Here is a 17,631-nt window from a genome sequence, read left to right on the forward strand (position 1 = left end):
ATCACACTATAGTATAATTTGAGGTCATATATTGTGATATCTCCAACAGTGTTCTTTCAGCTTAGAATTTCTTTGGCTACATGTCATCTATTGCCATTTCCATATGCATTCATCATAAAAGTCCCTTAGAAATTAGAGATGGACAGAACATACCTAAAAGCTACAAGCTATAAAAGACAAACCTGTAATCAATGGTACACTAAATGAGGAAAATTAAAAAAATTTTCTTTAAAGTCTGGAATTAGACAATGTGCCGAGTATTTCCATCCTTATTCAATACTTTTCTTGAAGTTTTATCCAGAGCAGCAAGACAAGAGAAAAATATAAAAGGAGCTAAAAGTAGGAAAGGAAGAAGTGAAATGATTTTGTATTTCAAAGACCCTCCAATATAATAAACTGTTCAGGTTCCAGAATACAAGATCAGCATAAAAATGAATAGATTTCATGTATACCAATAATGAACATGCTGAGAAGGAAATTAGAAAAAATTGACACTCATAATAACTTCCTCTACCCTCTAATACATCTAGGAATAAGACTCATTAAGGACATGAATGACACAGACAATGAAAACTTCAGAACAATGGAAAAGAAATCAAAGAAGATACTGGATGGTAGAGAGAGCATCTATGCACCTGGATTGGGAGAATTAAAATTATTTATGAGAATGGTCACATTACCAATAATAAATTATGGATTCACTGAAATTCCCATAATTTTTTTTATAGAGCTACAAAAGCAAACCCCAAGTATTTTGGTTTTTATTTTTAAAATTTACCTACAGAATGAGGGTAGGAAGAAGAGATATTAAGTAATGATATTTGAAGCATTGGTAAGAAAAAGATGTTTAAGATGTTCTTATTGCATGAATTCTGGAAGAAATAAGAAGCCACTTAGTTAATGAATTCACAATGTTCCTCCCTGTGGAAGGCACCTTGCAATTGTATTGGAAGGACATAGGACAAGGAATTGGAAGATGTGGTCTATAATCAAAGTCAAAATCCTTCAAGGGATGGCCGACATCCTCTATAGATTTAGGTTATAGGACAGGCAGATTAATATCAATGCAGGCATCAAAATTCTGTATTTTTCTTTTATCCCCATTCCTGAAGGCAGCAAGGAATTTGAGGAAGCAAATAAAATTTCCAAAACTCAGAAAGCTCTTAAAACTTATAAAAGTCATAAGTTCCCAAGATTATATATAATAACTGTTAGGGAAAGGGTAGTTCTGAATGGGTGAACTGCCTGCAAATTATGCAGGAAGCTGCATGAACACAGCTTTCTTAGTTGTTACCCACGCTGGGGTGGGATTTACAGTGATACAGCTCTCTTCAACTGGTGTATGTTCCTGTATGTAACCCTAATAAACTCATTGGTTCATTAACCTAAACTTGGGTATATTATTTTTTTGATATGCTGTTGTTATGGTATCTGTGGTGAATAGGGCTTGCTCATGTCACTCCAAGAAAACTCACAGAAAAATTATATATCCATTTTAGTAGAAGTTCTCTGTTGGACACAGTGTTTCTACTGTAAAACAATTCCTACAATCTTAGTCTTTTTTTTCTTTATTAAGAAATTCTTTATTCATTTTACATACCAACCACAGATCCCTCTCTCATCCCTCCTCCCACTCTCCCACAGTCTTGTCCTTCAACCCAACCCCACCCCTCCCTCAAAAAGGTAAGGCCTCCCAGGGGGAATCAGCAAAGCCCAATACATTCAGTTGAGGCAGGACCAAGACCCTCCCCACTGCATCAAGGATGGGCAAGGTGTCCCAACATAGGTAATGGGCTCCAGAAAGCCAACTCATATACCAGGGATAGATGTTGCTCCTACAGCCAGGGGCCCCTTAAACAGACCACTTGAGCTGGAAGAGTGCCTTAGTCTTAAAACAATTCTCATGGCCTTCGTCTAGAATCCTTGCCTTAGAAACCAAGCATATAATCATACACACTTCTAAGAATTAATACAGCAAGGCATTTGTTGGCTCTGTAGTGTGAAAAGACACATGAACTTTTATCAAGTGTTGACATTCTCACTGATGTTTGTATATAGCAGTCCTGAAGCATAATGACCTCACCAAAAAATTATTTCTTGATTTTTTTTCCCACTGTGTCATGTGTTCTGTAACAAGATAAATCATTTTGTTAGTTACCCTTCTTCCTTCATTTGTGGAACCCATGAGTTGATCTTGTGAGTAAACAAATGATCTCATGTAATTATCTCAAATGGAGGCAATTTCTGTGATCCCAACTCTCATGTGGGTCTCTTGGTCACTATAGTCCAGTGACGTCAATTCACAATTAGTTTCTAATCATTGCATTTTTTTTTATATCTCTATGTTGAGGACAGTCATATTCCAAAGAGTTGAGGGTGAAAATTGAATTGGGAAAGGCATGGGTTTCCTGCCTTCCTCACCTATATATTGGCTCCCACGGATTTGTGCTGCTCTTGTTTGGTGCTTATAAAAAAAAAGATTGCTGTTTTCTGGACCTATTAGTTGAGATAAGTCAGGAGACATATTCTTAGGACATGTAAGTAAACATATATATATATATTTAGAAATGCAATGTAAACCAAGAAATGTGAATCTTGGTAACATGCCATAGGTATTAATTTCTGGAGGATTCTGAACGTTATTTGTGATTATTTAATTTATTGTGAACAGAAGCAACATATATCTAGAATTAGGCTAAGTTCTTTGCAAATGCTATAAAATATTGTTTATTTTGCAACTCCTTTTTAATTGCCTTTTTCTCTATTCCAGATTCTTAACTATTCATGTGCTCCCCAGTTCCTTAGAACCCCCACATCTAGCACCATCAGAACTACTAGAAAGCAGCCCATTGTGGCTACAGACACTCAGCCTATGTCTTCCTTTTTTAAAAAAAGTAAACTTTATGTTCTCTCTATAGTGCTATATAACAACTAAACTACTCCAATAGTTAATTACTATAGTAGATTATATGATAACTACATATTTTCCATTTAATGTTAGGTAAGTAACGTGTTTTTCTTTCTGTATATATACAGACAGTGTACCAATATATCTTCAATAACCATAATAATAATTACCTGATCTGTCTTAAGTTAGAATGTAAAAGAACAAAATAATTTAAAAGTTGGTGAAAGGGGCATCTCTGAAACAGTAGAGTTTCGTGACTCATGTAAACTTCATATCCTTCCTCTTTTCATCTATCAATTCTAATATCTGAGTAATATGTATTGGAGAAAGATTTACATATTAAAATTTTAAAAATTCAGGGACCTGAAGATTATTCTGCCCTTCCAAATCTGCAGACATGGATTTATTTTTGAATATTGTAAGAACTGAAAATCAGTTTTACATGAACACATCTAATTGGAAACATTTTAATATGAGTTAGGTGAGGTAAAGTAAAATTGTCAAATATTAATCATAAAAATTATTAGATTACATTGAGTTAGAATAAAAAGAAATTAGAATAAGTCTAATCTAAGGTAATACACTATACCTTATGAGTAATTACAGATTCTTAGAAATCATGTAGTCCTCATCTAAATAATCAACTGAGAGGCAAATTTGGTATTTTTTAGAATAATCTAATAATTATTTAATATTTAAAAATAATGAGCCCTAAAAGGTTAAAAGACACAGTCATCTCATAGATGCCCAATAAGACACTTATGATTCTGACATTATATTTGCTTTCACCGTTATAAAATAATTTATTACAGATAAAATGTTAATACATTTCATCTAATATATATGTCAGACAAAGAAGGTAACAGATTTTATTAACTTCTCTAATGATCAATAGATCAATATACTAGCCTAATCCTTATTGAAGCAGATAAAAAAAATTCTAAGTAGTCTGTAACAGTGACAACAGGAGGCCTTGAAAGTGTCAGCCCTTTTGTGCTTATGAACTGGGGAAATGAGAAAGAGCTGATGTGGGAAATGCAGTTAGAGTTCCTAGTCCATCTGCTTTTATTTCTGACACCAAGAAACTCCGTTCTAGATTTTTCCAAAGTTTTCCAAGAGTCCCAGAAGCCATAGACAGTGGGAGGAATGAACTTAATAGGAGAGTCAGAGGAGTTACTGGAGGCCAGTTCTTGATTTGATCTACTCACATGACTGGATTGTATGCTGTATTTTAAATTCTCTGCTCATAAATGACTCTGTCACATAGTCCTAGAAAGCTCTTGATTCTTTTACACTTACTCTCCTTTATAGGGTATATATGAAAATCCCAGCAAGATTTTTCTGCTTGTAAGGGTCCTGTTTGACAGATGTTTAAGAGTTGGAACTCCTGAAAAATAAAACAAAAGTTAAAAATAGTTCATAAAAAATGTTGTCTTCTCAAAAATCAAATTTGTTTTATTATATATATCTTTCCTTTAGTATGCTCTACTTTAAAACTCTAACTTCTTAAACATTTCTGGCTATTTTGGTGTGCTTGTTTTGATGGTGTAAGTGATAAAACACAAACTGGTTCCTGGCTAGGTTCTAAAAAGTTAGAGACATAAAATATAAAAGTTATTCTCTGAGTTTGTTTCTTGAAGTCAATTAAGATTATACATCACTTATTGCCCTATGTGTAACTCATCCAGTGAAACTCAAGCAGTTTTGATCTAAGAAGACATTGGTATCTGCAGTTTCCAGTGACAAGTAACAATAAAAAGACATCTTTGAAGATTTGATTTAAATGTGAGTAATGTTCAAATTGAGATAATCTAATGTCCCATTGCAGATTGCTCTCTAAATTTCTTATTTCTATACATGTCTGTAAGTTATACCTCGCTTATATAAGTAAAACAAGTCAAAGGGAAATAATTTCAGATGAAATGGGGGATATTCACCATGAAGGAAAGAAAAATTCTCACAACTTAAATTCCTACAATACATAATCACTCTTTCTAATCGTAATTATTCTTGAGGCTCTTAAAAAAATCTCTCTCTCTCTCTCTCTCTCTCTCTCTCTCTCTCTCTCTCTCTCTCTCTCTCTCTCTCTCTCTCTCTCTCTCTGTGTTCATGTCACAATAAAATTCCTGTCCTTATTAGCACTAGTGGCTATGTATGAAGAAGATTATCATCTCAGGGCTTACTTTCCAGGAACACATGTGTCAGGTCTCATTGTAAGAAAAATCTTCGAGAGGATCTGAGTGACCAGAAGAAAAGCTCTGTGAAGTTCTGTATCTTCTAGTTATGCCAAAACTTTGTATTTTCCTTTACAGAATTTGTAATTGGAGAGGAGGAGATAATATGTAGTTACAGTTACTCAGGGTGAGGGTCCTTGTTATAGATGAGTTAACTTACACAAATCTAGAATTGTCTTTGTCATTATAAGCTTCATAAATGCATAACATGTTTATAAAAGGGTAAAACAAGAAGTGTACATATCAGTAAGTTTTATCAGCCACATCAGCCACAGAGCTCCCAGTGTCCTTCTGATCCTTCTATTCTGTTCAAGGATGATTACAATTAGGTTTCTCAAAACCATGTATTTGTTTGGACTGACTTCAGACTTTATATAACTAGATTCATACAATATTTTTATGACATTATTTATATTAATTTGAGTAACTAAAAAAACCCTCCATGGATAGGAACATAAAAAGTATGATCTTGATCTTTGAAATATGAACTGTAATTGAGAAAGCAAGCCAAATTTATTTAATTGATTGATTTTGGTTCTGTTTCTATTCAGAAAACTGAAGACAAAAATCTTTCAAAGTCAATGAATGAAACAAATTACTCTCGGGTAACAGAGTTTGTGTTGTTGGGCCTGTCAAGTTCAAAGGAGCTCCAACCTTACTTATTTCTCATATTTTTACTGCTGTACCTAGCAATCCTGCTGGGCAACTTCCTCATTATACTCACAGTGACTTCAGACTCCCGACTTCATACCCCCATGTACTTTCTGCTTGCAAACTTATCTTTTATAGATATATGTGTGGCTTCTTTTGCTACACCCAAAATGCTTGCTGACCTTCTGGTTGAACGAAAAACTATATCTTTTGAAGCCTGCTTGGCTCAAATTTTCTGTGTTCATCTCTTTGCTGGTGGTGAAATGGTACTTCTTGTATCCATGGCCTACGATCGCTACGTTGCAATATGCAAACCTCTCCACTATACGACAATCATGAGTCGCCGTGTGTGTATTATTCTGGTCGTCATCCCCTGGTGTGTGGGTTTCATTCATACAACTAGCCAGTTGGCATTCACTGTTAACTTGCCATTTTGTGGTCCTAACCAGGTGGACAGTTTTTTCTGTGATCTCCCACTGGTGACCAAGTTAGCTTGCATAGACACTTATGTTGTCAGCTTACTGATAGTTGCAGATAGTGGCTTTCTCTCCATGAGTTCATTTCTCCTTTTGGTTGTCTCCTACACTGTGATTCTCATTACAGTTAGGAATCGCTCCTCTGCTAGCATGGCCAAGGCCCGCTCCACCCTAACTGCTCACATCACCGTAGTTATACTCTTCTTTGGACCATGTATCTTCATCTATGTGTGGCCTTTTAGTGGCTATTCAGTTGACAAAGTCCTTGCTGTGTTCTACACCATCTTTACACCCATCTTAAACCCAGTTATCTACACTTTGAGAAACAAAGAAGTAAAAACAGCAATGTCAAAGCTGAGGAGTCGCTATCTGAAGCCTGGAGAGGTTTCTGCACTGATTAGAAATGTTCTTATTCTGGAAACAAAGTAAAATTATGGGACTGGCAGCATTTTTTTTTCCTCTGGACATTTCCATAATTGAATTACTGCTCTTCCTAAGGGTAGTCATTTAACATATGGAGATATTTAAAATTATAGGCTTACTACACTTGTAATAAGCAGAACACATTTTGTGAAATTTTTCTTTCAATTACTTTTGTTCTTTGCTGTTTTTTTTCCTTCTTGTTTTAAAATTAAGAGAGTTTTAAAATAAAAGGTTGGCTTTTCTGTGAACGACATTATATCATTTATTGAATTGTAAATACATTTCGTCTTGTATAGTTGGAAAATATAGTTCATATTCAAACTATCAGGTACATTTACTGCTTATAAAGAAAGGGATATATTTTATAAAACCAGATTTTTAAACAAAAGAAGAGTGATGTGGACTTGTTGTTTTTTCTATTTCTATGTTCATTTTGCTCCTGCTCTACTGCAGCTTTTTGTAAACTTCATGTGCTGATCAGTTTTAAATGTTTATGTACAGTATCTTATATTCACTGGACCTCTGCACAGAGTTTACTTTTCAGTACTAGATTCTACAACACTTGGGTTTTATGTACAACAGAATCTAATTAAATGGAAATTAATTACAATTGGTAAGAATATGAACAGATTCTTTGGACAAGCCAAAGAGATTATAAACAACATAAGTTCTTGGATCAGAACCTTGCATCTTGTAAGCAAAGGCCTAATACTGCTTGACAAAAAAGATCCTTAGATGTTACTAAATGTAACATGTTACATTTAGATGTTACTAAAGCTTTATGAGTCAATTTTCTTACCATAGGTTATCTAATGGCCATGTTACTGTAATTATTCATTATTTAGAATTTACTGTTTTCATCAGTAACCTATGTTACAGCAAAATTTTTTGATTCTGGAGTGTTAAGTTGTAGTGCCTGTAGTTAAATTAAGTGCCTACATTTTCACTTTAAAAATGCTGAGAAAATGAATCTTCAGAGTTCCCATTATTTTCTGTAAAGTAACTGTCAATTATCATGACTACTGTTATCATTTTAAGATAGGGATGTATATAAAACATCCCACTATAAAATGTAAATATACACAATTCTATTTGCCAATAAAGATAAAAATACTTATGTTGTACTCTGTACATGGTACAGAATCTGTCTTTCTGTACCACATTTATTTTAGTTAAGTAATGTTCTGAAGGTTTTGTGCTGTCAAAAATGGCAAAAATTTCGTTTTAAAGACTGAGCTGGGATTGAACTCATCTTTTCAGGCTTGGTAGTGAGAGTCTTTGAGGACTGAATTATTTGGCCATTTCCATTTTCATTTTCGGCAGTCTTTTAAAAACTGGATTATATTTGTTCTTTAATGATTGTGTGTGTATGTATGTACGAATGTATGAATGCATGTATTGCATTCTGTTTACTCCCTCCCTCCATCCCTCCACACTCTCACCTTTCTCCCTCACAGACCTGCCACCTCCTCCCTCCCTACAGGCACTGTCCTGCATTCATGGTTCCTGGTTTTGTTTAATAATTCACTGAGTTTAACCAGAATTGTAAATGTGACTGCAGATTTGAAAGTGTCCATTGGCATCTGGTGGCTCGACATTGGGTACACAAGTGAAGACAATGACTGCTCATCCACCCAATCCATCAGCAGCAAATATTTCTTCAGGGAGATCTTAAGTTCAATTAGAGAGTTGTTGGTTACCACCAAAGTATGTATACCACTACTGCAACCTTGGGGCTATAATACCATGCTGGTACTTGTTGTGGATCATTGGTCTCACAACTGGGTTAGGACTGTTAGATGCTTCCATCCTGTGGAAGCTTGGATACCATCTTCTGGTACCATGAAAGCTAGTTCTCAGTGTGGAGGCTTTCAGGCTAGGACCAGCTCAGGATTCTCTGGGCCTTGCATCTGAAATGCATGGTGTCTTCAGCAATAGGGACTTACATTCCACCTCTTGGGGGTGGGGAAAGCTAAAGGCAATATCAATAGTCTGTAATGTTTGGAGTACATCATAGACAACCCAGAAGCCCAGACCAACAAATCAAAAGAGGGTTTCTTGTGTCTGATCTTGAGCCTTTGTTAAATCTTCTGGATCTTGTGGGGGGCATTGTTGGCCCTGATTGAAAGGTTTTATTTAAACTATCTATGTATAGGCATATGTATATATTGCCTTATATGTATTATACGTAATTTTAGGAAGATAATAATAAAATGATTCCATATGCATATTCAGATATTCTTACTGTTACTTTATCTTCCCCCTTCTAATTAGAGTTTTCCCCACTTTCCCTTTCAAATCACTTGTATTCTGATCGGCCCCTCTGTTGCTCCCCTTCCCATGGTCTCTTTTTACTTACCCGGTTTCTACAGCTACTTCACGTTATATACTCACATCAGAAGCCTTGAAGTTAGGAACAGGAAATGAGAGTGAACATGTGACATTTGTCTTTCTGGGTCTGGGTTACCACACTCAAGATCTTTTGTAGTTCAATCCACTTACCTGCAAATTTCATAATTTTATTTTTCTTTACATTGGAAAAGTATTCCATTTTGTATATGCAGCAAGCTTTAATTATGCGTTTGTTTGTTAAGTGACATTTAAATTGTTTCCATTTTCTAGTTGTTGTAAATAGCATGGCAGTAAACACAGCTGGACATAGTGAATTTTGTCAATGGCTATTTCTGCATCTATTTCAATGACAATGTGATTTTCACCTTTAGGCCCAATTATGTCAGTTATTAAAATTATTGAATTGAATATATTGAACCATACCTGAAAATCTGACATAAAGCCAAGTTGTTCATGGTGGATAATCTTTCTGATATATGTCTTGTCTGCAGTTCACAACATTTTTGTTAAGAATTTTTAAATCTATTTCCATCAGGGATATTGTCCCACAGGTTTTATTTTTTGTTTCTTTACTTGATTTTGGTATTAGAGTAATACTGACTTCATAGGTGGAATAAGTAATAATGGTACATAGCTTTTAAAGTACTCCCTTATTATATTCATAATTTCTTTGACAGCTGCTGTAATTATTCCTGTTATTTTCTGATTCTGTTTTTAGGGTTCACTGTCTCTCTCTTTAGGTATTTTGTTTGCCAAGGGTCTGTCAATCTTGTTTCTCTTTTCAAAGATTCTTAGATTCATTATTCTTTGTATTTTTTCTTTGTTTCTATTTTATTAGCTTCTTCTTGTATTTGTATTGTTTCTTACTGTCCATTGGATTCAGGTTTACCTGTTCATATCTTTCCTAATACTTGAAGTCAGGGATTGTGATGCCTCCAGAGGTTATGTTAAAGTGACAGCCTACAGATTCGGGATTCAGCTCAACCTGGTAGATTCAGTCCAGGCAGGTCCATTCCCATCCTCCCAGGCTGAGCAAAGTGTCCCTGCATAGGCTCCAAGTTCCAAACAGCCAGCTCATGCACTAAGGACAGGTCCTGGTCCCACTGCCTAGGTGCCTCCCAAACAGTTCAACTTAATCAACTATCTCACTTATCCAGAGGGCCTGACCCAGTAGGGGGTTCCTCAGCTATTGAAAGACATTTAAGGAATTGCTCAACATCCCTAATCATCAGGGAAATGCAAATCAAAACGACTCTGAGATACCACCTTACACCTGTCAGAATGGCTAAGATCAAAAACACTGAAGACAGCTTATGCTGGAGAGGATGTGGAGCAAGGGGAACTCTTCTCCACTGTTGGTGGGAATGCAAGCTTGTACAGCCACTTTGGAAATCAATATGGTGCTTTCTTAGAAAATTGGGAATCAATCTCCCCCAAGACCCAGCTACACCATTCTGGGGCATATTCCCAAGGAATGCTCAATCATACCACAAGGGCACATGCTCACTTATGTTCATAGCAGCATTATTTGTAATAGCCAGAACCTGGAAACAACCTAGATGCCCTTCAACTGAAGAATGGATAAATAAAATGTGGTACATATACACAATGGAGTACTACTCAGCAGAGAAAAACAATGATATCATGAGGTTTGCAGGAAAATGGATGGATCTAGAAAAATCATCCTGAGTGAGGTAACCCAGACTCAGAAAGACAAACACTGTATGTACTCACTCATAGGTGGATACTAGATGTAAAACAAAAATGACTAGACTGCTACTCACAACTCCAGGGAGGCTACCCAGAAAAGAGGACCCTAAGAAAGACACAGGGATTGCCCAATGACAGAGAAATGGATGAGATCTACATGAACAAACTGGACATGGGGGCGTTAATGAAGGGCAAGGTTCAAGGGAAAGAGAGCTTAGGGGAGCAGGAGATCCCAGCTGGATCAAGAACAGAGAGGGAGAACAAGAAATAAGAGACCATGATAAATGAAGACCCCCATGGGAATAGAAAGAAGCAAAGTGCTAGAGAGGTCTCCAGAAATCCACAAAGATACCTCCCCAATAGACTACTGGCAATGGTCGAGAGAGTGCCTGAGCTGACCTACTCTGGTGATGGGATGGCCAAACACCCTAACTGTCGTGCTAGAACTCTCATCCAATGACTGATGGAAGTGGATGCAGAGATCCATGGCCAGGCCCCAGGTGGAGCTCTGGGAGTCCAATCGGTAAGAAAGAGGAGGGATTGTATGAGCGAGAATTGTTGAGACCAAGGTTGGATAAAGCACAGGGACAAATAGCCAAACCAGTGGAAACTCATGAACTATGAACCAATAGCTGAGGAGCCCCCAACTGGATCAGGCCCTCTGGATAAGTGAGACAGTTGATTAGCTTGAACTGTTTGGGAGGCCCCCAGGCAGTGAGACCTGGACCTGTCCTTAGTGCATGAGCTGCCTGTTTGGAGCCTGGGGCCTATGCAGGGACACTTTGCTCAGCCTGGATGAAGGGAGGAGGGGACTAGACCTGCCTCTACTGAATCTTCCAGGCTGAGCTGAATCCCCAGGGTAGTCCTTGCCCTGAAGGAGATGGGAATGGGGGGTAGGATGGGGGAAGGGCAGGGGGGGCAGGAGGAGGGAGGACAGGGAAATCCGTGACTCATATGTAAAATTAAATTAAATTATAAAATAAAATAAAGAAAAATAAAAAAGACATTGCTTTTGTTTACCCAACAGAACATGATGGTAAGACCCTATTGCAGGAGACAGCACATATTTGAGTCAGAGAACATGGAGAAATCAAGCTGTAACTGACCTAGAAATTTCATCCTAGCGTGGAGAAAGAAGTCGAGAATAAAGTCTGTCCCTTAATATAGGAGCTATTGGCAATTGATAGCTGCTAGGAGATGGAGAATCAATTTCCTTTAAGGGTGTGACACCTGGTAATGGAATTATCCTTGAGTGGAAGGCCACATCCAAGAGTATAGAGACAACACAAATTGAATTGATAGGTTTAAAAAAATAGGACACAATGTTGGGTATATAGGAAAGTAGATAGATCTGGTAGGAGTTAGAGTGGTAAATATGATCAGAATACACAATTTCTAAAAGAACTAATGAAAACATGTCTTTGTTAGGGTTTTTTATTGCTGTGAAGAGACATCATGTCCATGGAAACTCTTACAAAGGAAAACATTTAGTTGGGGCTAGCATAAAGTTAAATGGTTTACTCCATTACCATAATGCCAGGAAGCATGTTGACATGCAGCAGACACAGTGTTGGAGATGTAGATGAGAGCTCTACATCTGGATCCTCAGGTTGACACTGGGCCTTTCTTGAGCTTCTGAAACCTTAAAATCCACCTTCAGTGACACACTTCCCCCAACAAGGCACACCTACTCTAATAAAGCCACACCTCCTACTAGTACCACTTCCTGTGAAATGAAAATGGGCCTATAGGGGTTATTGTCATTCAAACCATCACAAGACACAAGAAAGAAAAAATATTGAGCCAGGCGGTGGTGGTGCACGCCTTTAATTCCAGCACTCGGGAGGCAGAGCCAGGCGGATCTCTGTGAGTTCGAGGCCAGCCTGGGCTACCAAGTGAGTCCCAGGAAAGGCGCAAAGCTACACAGAGAAACCCTGTCTCAAAAAACCAAAAAAAAAAAAAAAAGAAAAGAAAAGAAAAAATATTGAAAAAGAAAAATATTACTTTATTAGGGATGAAGAAGTCTTGAAGCTCAGTGACCCCAAACTGCAGTTTCTGTGCACATTGCTACAGAATGACCATAGTCTTACCCCCTCAGTATCCTTGAATCTGGTAAATTTCCCACAAAGGCATGATTCTACAGTGGGAGTACTGTAATTCAGGAGCTTTGATTGCAAAGAGAGAGAAGTCACTATGATGGTCCACAGAATGTAAGTTTTTTGGGGAAACTTCTAAGACCCATCCATTAGTTCTCCAGTTAATCTCTTCCTAGAAGGGAGGAAGATGTGTCATCATAATCCATAACTGAAATCAACTTGTAACAAGACCAAAAAATAAGCTTCTGTAGTACAGATAGCATCTTGTCTAGAGCTTAGTGATTATATGACAAGTACCAGGAACAGGTGTGGTGAGTGACAGGCAGACTTAACAATTGCCTCTCTAAAGATCTCTAAGAGATTAAGACCCAACAAAATGACTTCCTTTACTCCTGGGTGAAAGTAAGAATCAGAAATTAAGACACAATGCCCAGAGGACAGAGTGAGCAAGGGAATAAGTAGTAGAGAGCTGTGTCCTGACACTGTTCTCTAGAATAAAAGAATCTTCAAAGAGCAAAGTACATGCCCTGCTTCAAATCCAGGATCCCACAGAACATACTCCACTGATCTTCATGACAATATATATTTACACTTTCTCTTCAAGTTGGGTGTTATGAAGTCAGCTACCTCTGCCCTCAGAAAATTCTGGAAGAAGCTGTTTAAGATGTTTCTCTTGATAGTCTCTCTTCTGATTCAAGAAAGAAGGTAACATAGTGGTTAGTTAAGGAAAAAGGTAAAATAGAGTTGATGAATCTACACCCCTGAAAAAAGTTCACACTTCACTTTATCAGAGTGTCTATGATGTGTCAGATACAGGCACAGTGCCTCCACCTTGTCTATTCACTTTCTCTCTCAGCACACTTCATAATAACCCTTTCTGGAAGGCATTATTATGTCCACTTGATATTAGAAGAAATTAAGAGAAGTAAATATGTACTTTGTATAATTTTCCTTAATTGTGTTACTTAAGTGTCATGATCCATGCTAGAGTCTCATCTTCTAAAACAGCACAGCTTTTAGAGTACACAGATGGACACTCCTGGGAGTTTAATTTTCTGTAAGTACAATAGAGAGTGCTAACTGGATGTCAGGTACTTGACAAACAGTATTCATCTAATTTTCAAAACAATTTACATGGGCAGGACTGCTACTCTCCATCTTCCAGAAGGGGAAACCAACGTATGAGGTAATAATTGTCTAACATAAACAGCACAGAGGATGGCCTTGAACCCCAGTGGTCACATCCTTTTAGGGCAGTAAGGCCATAGAATATGCTGACATATGTTACTGTCTGTACTGACTGGGATGTTAACTGGTGAAAATGCAAAACTTAATGTTCTACTTTGTTTCCGTTACTTAGCGTTAAGGGGGAAAATACCCAGGATATTAAATTACTGTCCATGGCTCCACACAGCCCTGAAATACTGCTTCCGTGTCCCATTTCCTATGTCACAACACAAAGTGGCTGAGATCAGAAGGAACTGGTCAGTTTATAACAATATGTTAGCAGAGGAGATTCTTTCTGTATTTAAACACCAACAAAAATCGAGTAACAGCATTCTAATGAAAACATTATTCCTTCAACTCATGTCTAATTTTATTAACATTAAAAGCTTTCACAAATTTTCTATTTACCAGGACAGTTTTTTAAGGCTTATCCATAGAAAACTACTCTGAGTGAGAGCTGCACTAAACAACACACCATACTGTATATTGTCAATACAAAAACATCACTCCCACCTCAAAACAGATAAGAAATAGTCTATTCTACATGAATGCTCATAGCCTATAAACACAAATGCAGGTTACTCAGGACATGTTATACTCCGAAAATGCTTACATGATTTTTTATTGATTGTATCTTAAAGAAAGTCATAAATTGAGTTATTTATCAAACACATTTTATCAGATGTTGTGTGCATGTGAAAGCTAATACTTTTTGTCCCATAGCATTAGAAAATCTCATTCCTAGTGTCTGGTAAATACAGGGCTGAGAAGACAGGAAAACAGTCTTTAGGAGAGAGAAATAGTAAATCCCCTAAGGAATTAGTCCTTGAATTATATCAAATTCACCAGCCTTTTCCATCTGGTTCCGACTTCTCTTTTATTCCACACTGTGAACTTGACATAACATTTACCTGTGACATAATGGGAATATTATATCTAAAATTAAAATAGTCAAAACATAGTATGACCTAAAGAAGCAAAACTAGCAGTGGGGGAAAACAGACATTTTGGCTGACCAATCAGATTCTTTGCTTAGATTGTATATTTCTCCCTTTGTCTACAGTTATCTGCACTATGTGAAATACTTGGATGTTTAGAGTTTGAAATAATTTGTTATCCTCTAGTTCTAGTTTGCCTTCTGAAAAATTTAAACCGATATTTATAAACTCATGAAGAGTGACCAGTTCTAAGGGAGATTTACAATAATATCTAAGTTATTGTAATTCTTATTTGTTATTGATAATTTTAAGTATCATGTTATGTCGGTATTATTAGGCATTTGGGGATATTTCAGAGGAATTGAGATAACAACACAGTACAACTCTAAAATACTTGTTAACAAAATTGTCTTATCCCATGAAACAAGGATAGAAACAATAAACCAGATTTATAAATCGAGATTCCATAGACTTTTGTAACATAATCAAAACTTATTTATTATTTTCTAATTGGAAAGGGAAATTGGGCTATAACAGGAGTCACTTTGTATTATTGTTCACTTTCCCTTACTAGCAAATGTTATTATTATGAAAGTTTTTAATAGCAATTAAAGTATTAAATTTTATGTAATCAAGAAATATGGGCTCTCACGTTATGAAAAACCAAGAACATAGTCAATGCAGGTGGTTTGTGCAATTTGGACACAAAAGAGTTAACCAAACCTTTGAGTATTTCTAAGAGTCAAAGTTCCTCTGAGATGAGAGAAGTCTGAGTGTGTCATAGGGTTTCTCGGAGCCTTGACACTACTCATTTTAACTGTATCTGCTGCATTTATTTCAGATGATTTTAAATTCATTTTTGTTGTTTTTAATTATATGTATGTTGGGAGATGTGCATATGAGTGCAGGTATCTACAGAGGCTGGAAGTGTCATCTCCTCCTGAACGTAGAGGTCGAGGTGATGCTGAGCCATCTCTCCTACCCACAGAAATCATCATTTATAACAGTAATCTAATTGGTCGAACCCAGTCAATATTCTTTCTCTTTAATTAATAGGAAGTTCATTTGGTTTTCTCTAAGAATTTGGGTATAGGAAAGAAGTACCCCTAAAATAGGATTCTTTTGGAAAATTTTAAACATCTTTGTTAATTTAAATACTAGATTTTATTCAAGTTATTTCAAATAATAAGAGTGGGTAGTGACAAACTTGAATCTTTTAAACTATTAAGATGGATTAGGTAGGAGAAAGCACAGAATTATGACAAAAATATGATTAGTGAAAGAACATTATAACCTCATTTGTAGATTTATTAAATATAAGGTTATATAGGGCTGGCAAGATGGTTCCATGGGTAAATGTGCTTGCTGTCAAGCACATAGACACATGCAAGCACATATGTGTATACACACAATAAGTAAATACATAAATATAAATTTGAAGACAAAATTGGCATGATTTTTATCATTTAGGGGCATGTCAAAGAAAATTCAAAATAATTCAAATAATTTTTTGAAAATCTAAATATAAAAATATTTAAGAATTGTAACAAAATGAGAGTCAGTAGAAATTTTGCTAGAGTTGTTTCGACTTTAGCTCCTGGGATATTGAACTGTTGATGTAATTGAAGACGATTATCACTCAACTTCTCAGAAGTTTATGTGGATATGACATGAAAACATTAACACAAGTTTAACATAAGATATACAAATCCAAGATTTTTTTGTCTTGAAATTTTGTAGCATAGGAAGTGGTTAGATGAACCATATAGGATTGTTTTCCTGTTTATTTGAGGAAGCCTTTGATGTGGGGTATTTTCCAATCAATGAAATCACCTTGTATTATTTTTATTTATATAGTTCTTTTTCTCCCAAGACCTCACTGTGGAAATTCTGTAACCAATTCTAAACTTTTCATTATGTTTTAAGGCCTCTTATAATACTATATGTCTCTGTGTAATACCATTGGTAGGTGCTGTATTCCTGTATTTTATTTTTTTTTGGAACACCATATTAATTTTGAGGAAATTTCCATTGTTTTCCAAAATGGACAGATATTAAATTCAGGCTAATTATTAGACTGTCTTTCGCTAAGGAAGCCAAAACCTTCGGGCAGTTCTGAAAAGTATCATCATTTATTGATTTAACCATATCTAGAAGACTGAAGATCAAAGACATACTGAAAATTTATATAATATGCAAAATTTCACATATATGCTTAAATATTAAAATATTTATTAGTTTATTATTTTGGAATTCCATATATATATATATATATATATATATATATATATAATGTATTCTGTTCACACTCAATGGCCCACCTTCTTTTATCCCCTTTTCTTTTCAACAACTCCTTCTTATCAACAAGTCTTCCCACCACTATGATATATTTTGGTTGTGTGGTCCACTGGGTTTAATCAGAACCACCAGTGTGGGGATGAGTGTAGAGCTATTGACTGGAACATGAGCTCCATTACTGAAGACAAGGACTTCCCCTCCTTGATACTGAGTTGATGATGAGCAAACTATTTTGCTTCCTGTTTGGGCAAAACTTAAATTCCCTCAGCTATTTCTAGGATATTCAACAATTTCTGGTACCTTACAGCTTACAGACAG

General features: G+C 36.1%; 1 protein-coding gene across 1 annotated transcript; it reads left to right on the forward strand.

Moving 5' to 3' along the window:
* The first annotated feature begins 5,711 nt into the window (after positions 1-5,711).
* On the forward strand, positions 5,712-6,698 carry LOC131920074 (olfactory receptor 4K15-like). The gene has a single exon (XM_059274493.1). The coding sequence runs from the start codon at positions 5,724-5,726 to the stop codon at positions 6,696-6,698; it is 975 nt and encodes a 324-aa protein (XP_059130476.1). The 5' UTR covers positions 5,712-5,723.
* The last annotated feature ends 10,933 nt before the right edge of the window (positions 6,699-17,631 follow it).

The sequence above is a fragment of the Peromyscus eremicus genome, chromosome 9 (genome assembly GCF_949786415.1).
Source record: "Peromyscus eremicus chromosome 9, PerEre_H2_v1, whole genome shotgun sequence".
Lineage (NCBI taxonomy): Eukaryota > Metazoa > Chordata > Mammalia > Rodentia > Cricetidae > Peromyscus > Peromyscus eremicus.

Excerpts from the sequence above, each read along its gene's own strand:
- LOC131920074 (XM_059274493.1), top strand. The coding sequence starts at position 5,724 with ATGAATGAAACAAATTACTCTCGGGTAACAGAGTTTGTGTTGTTGGGC.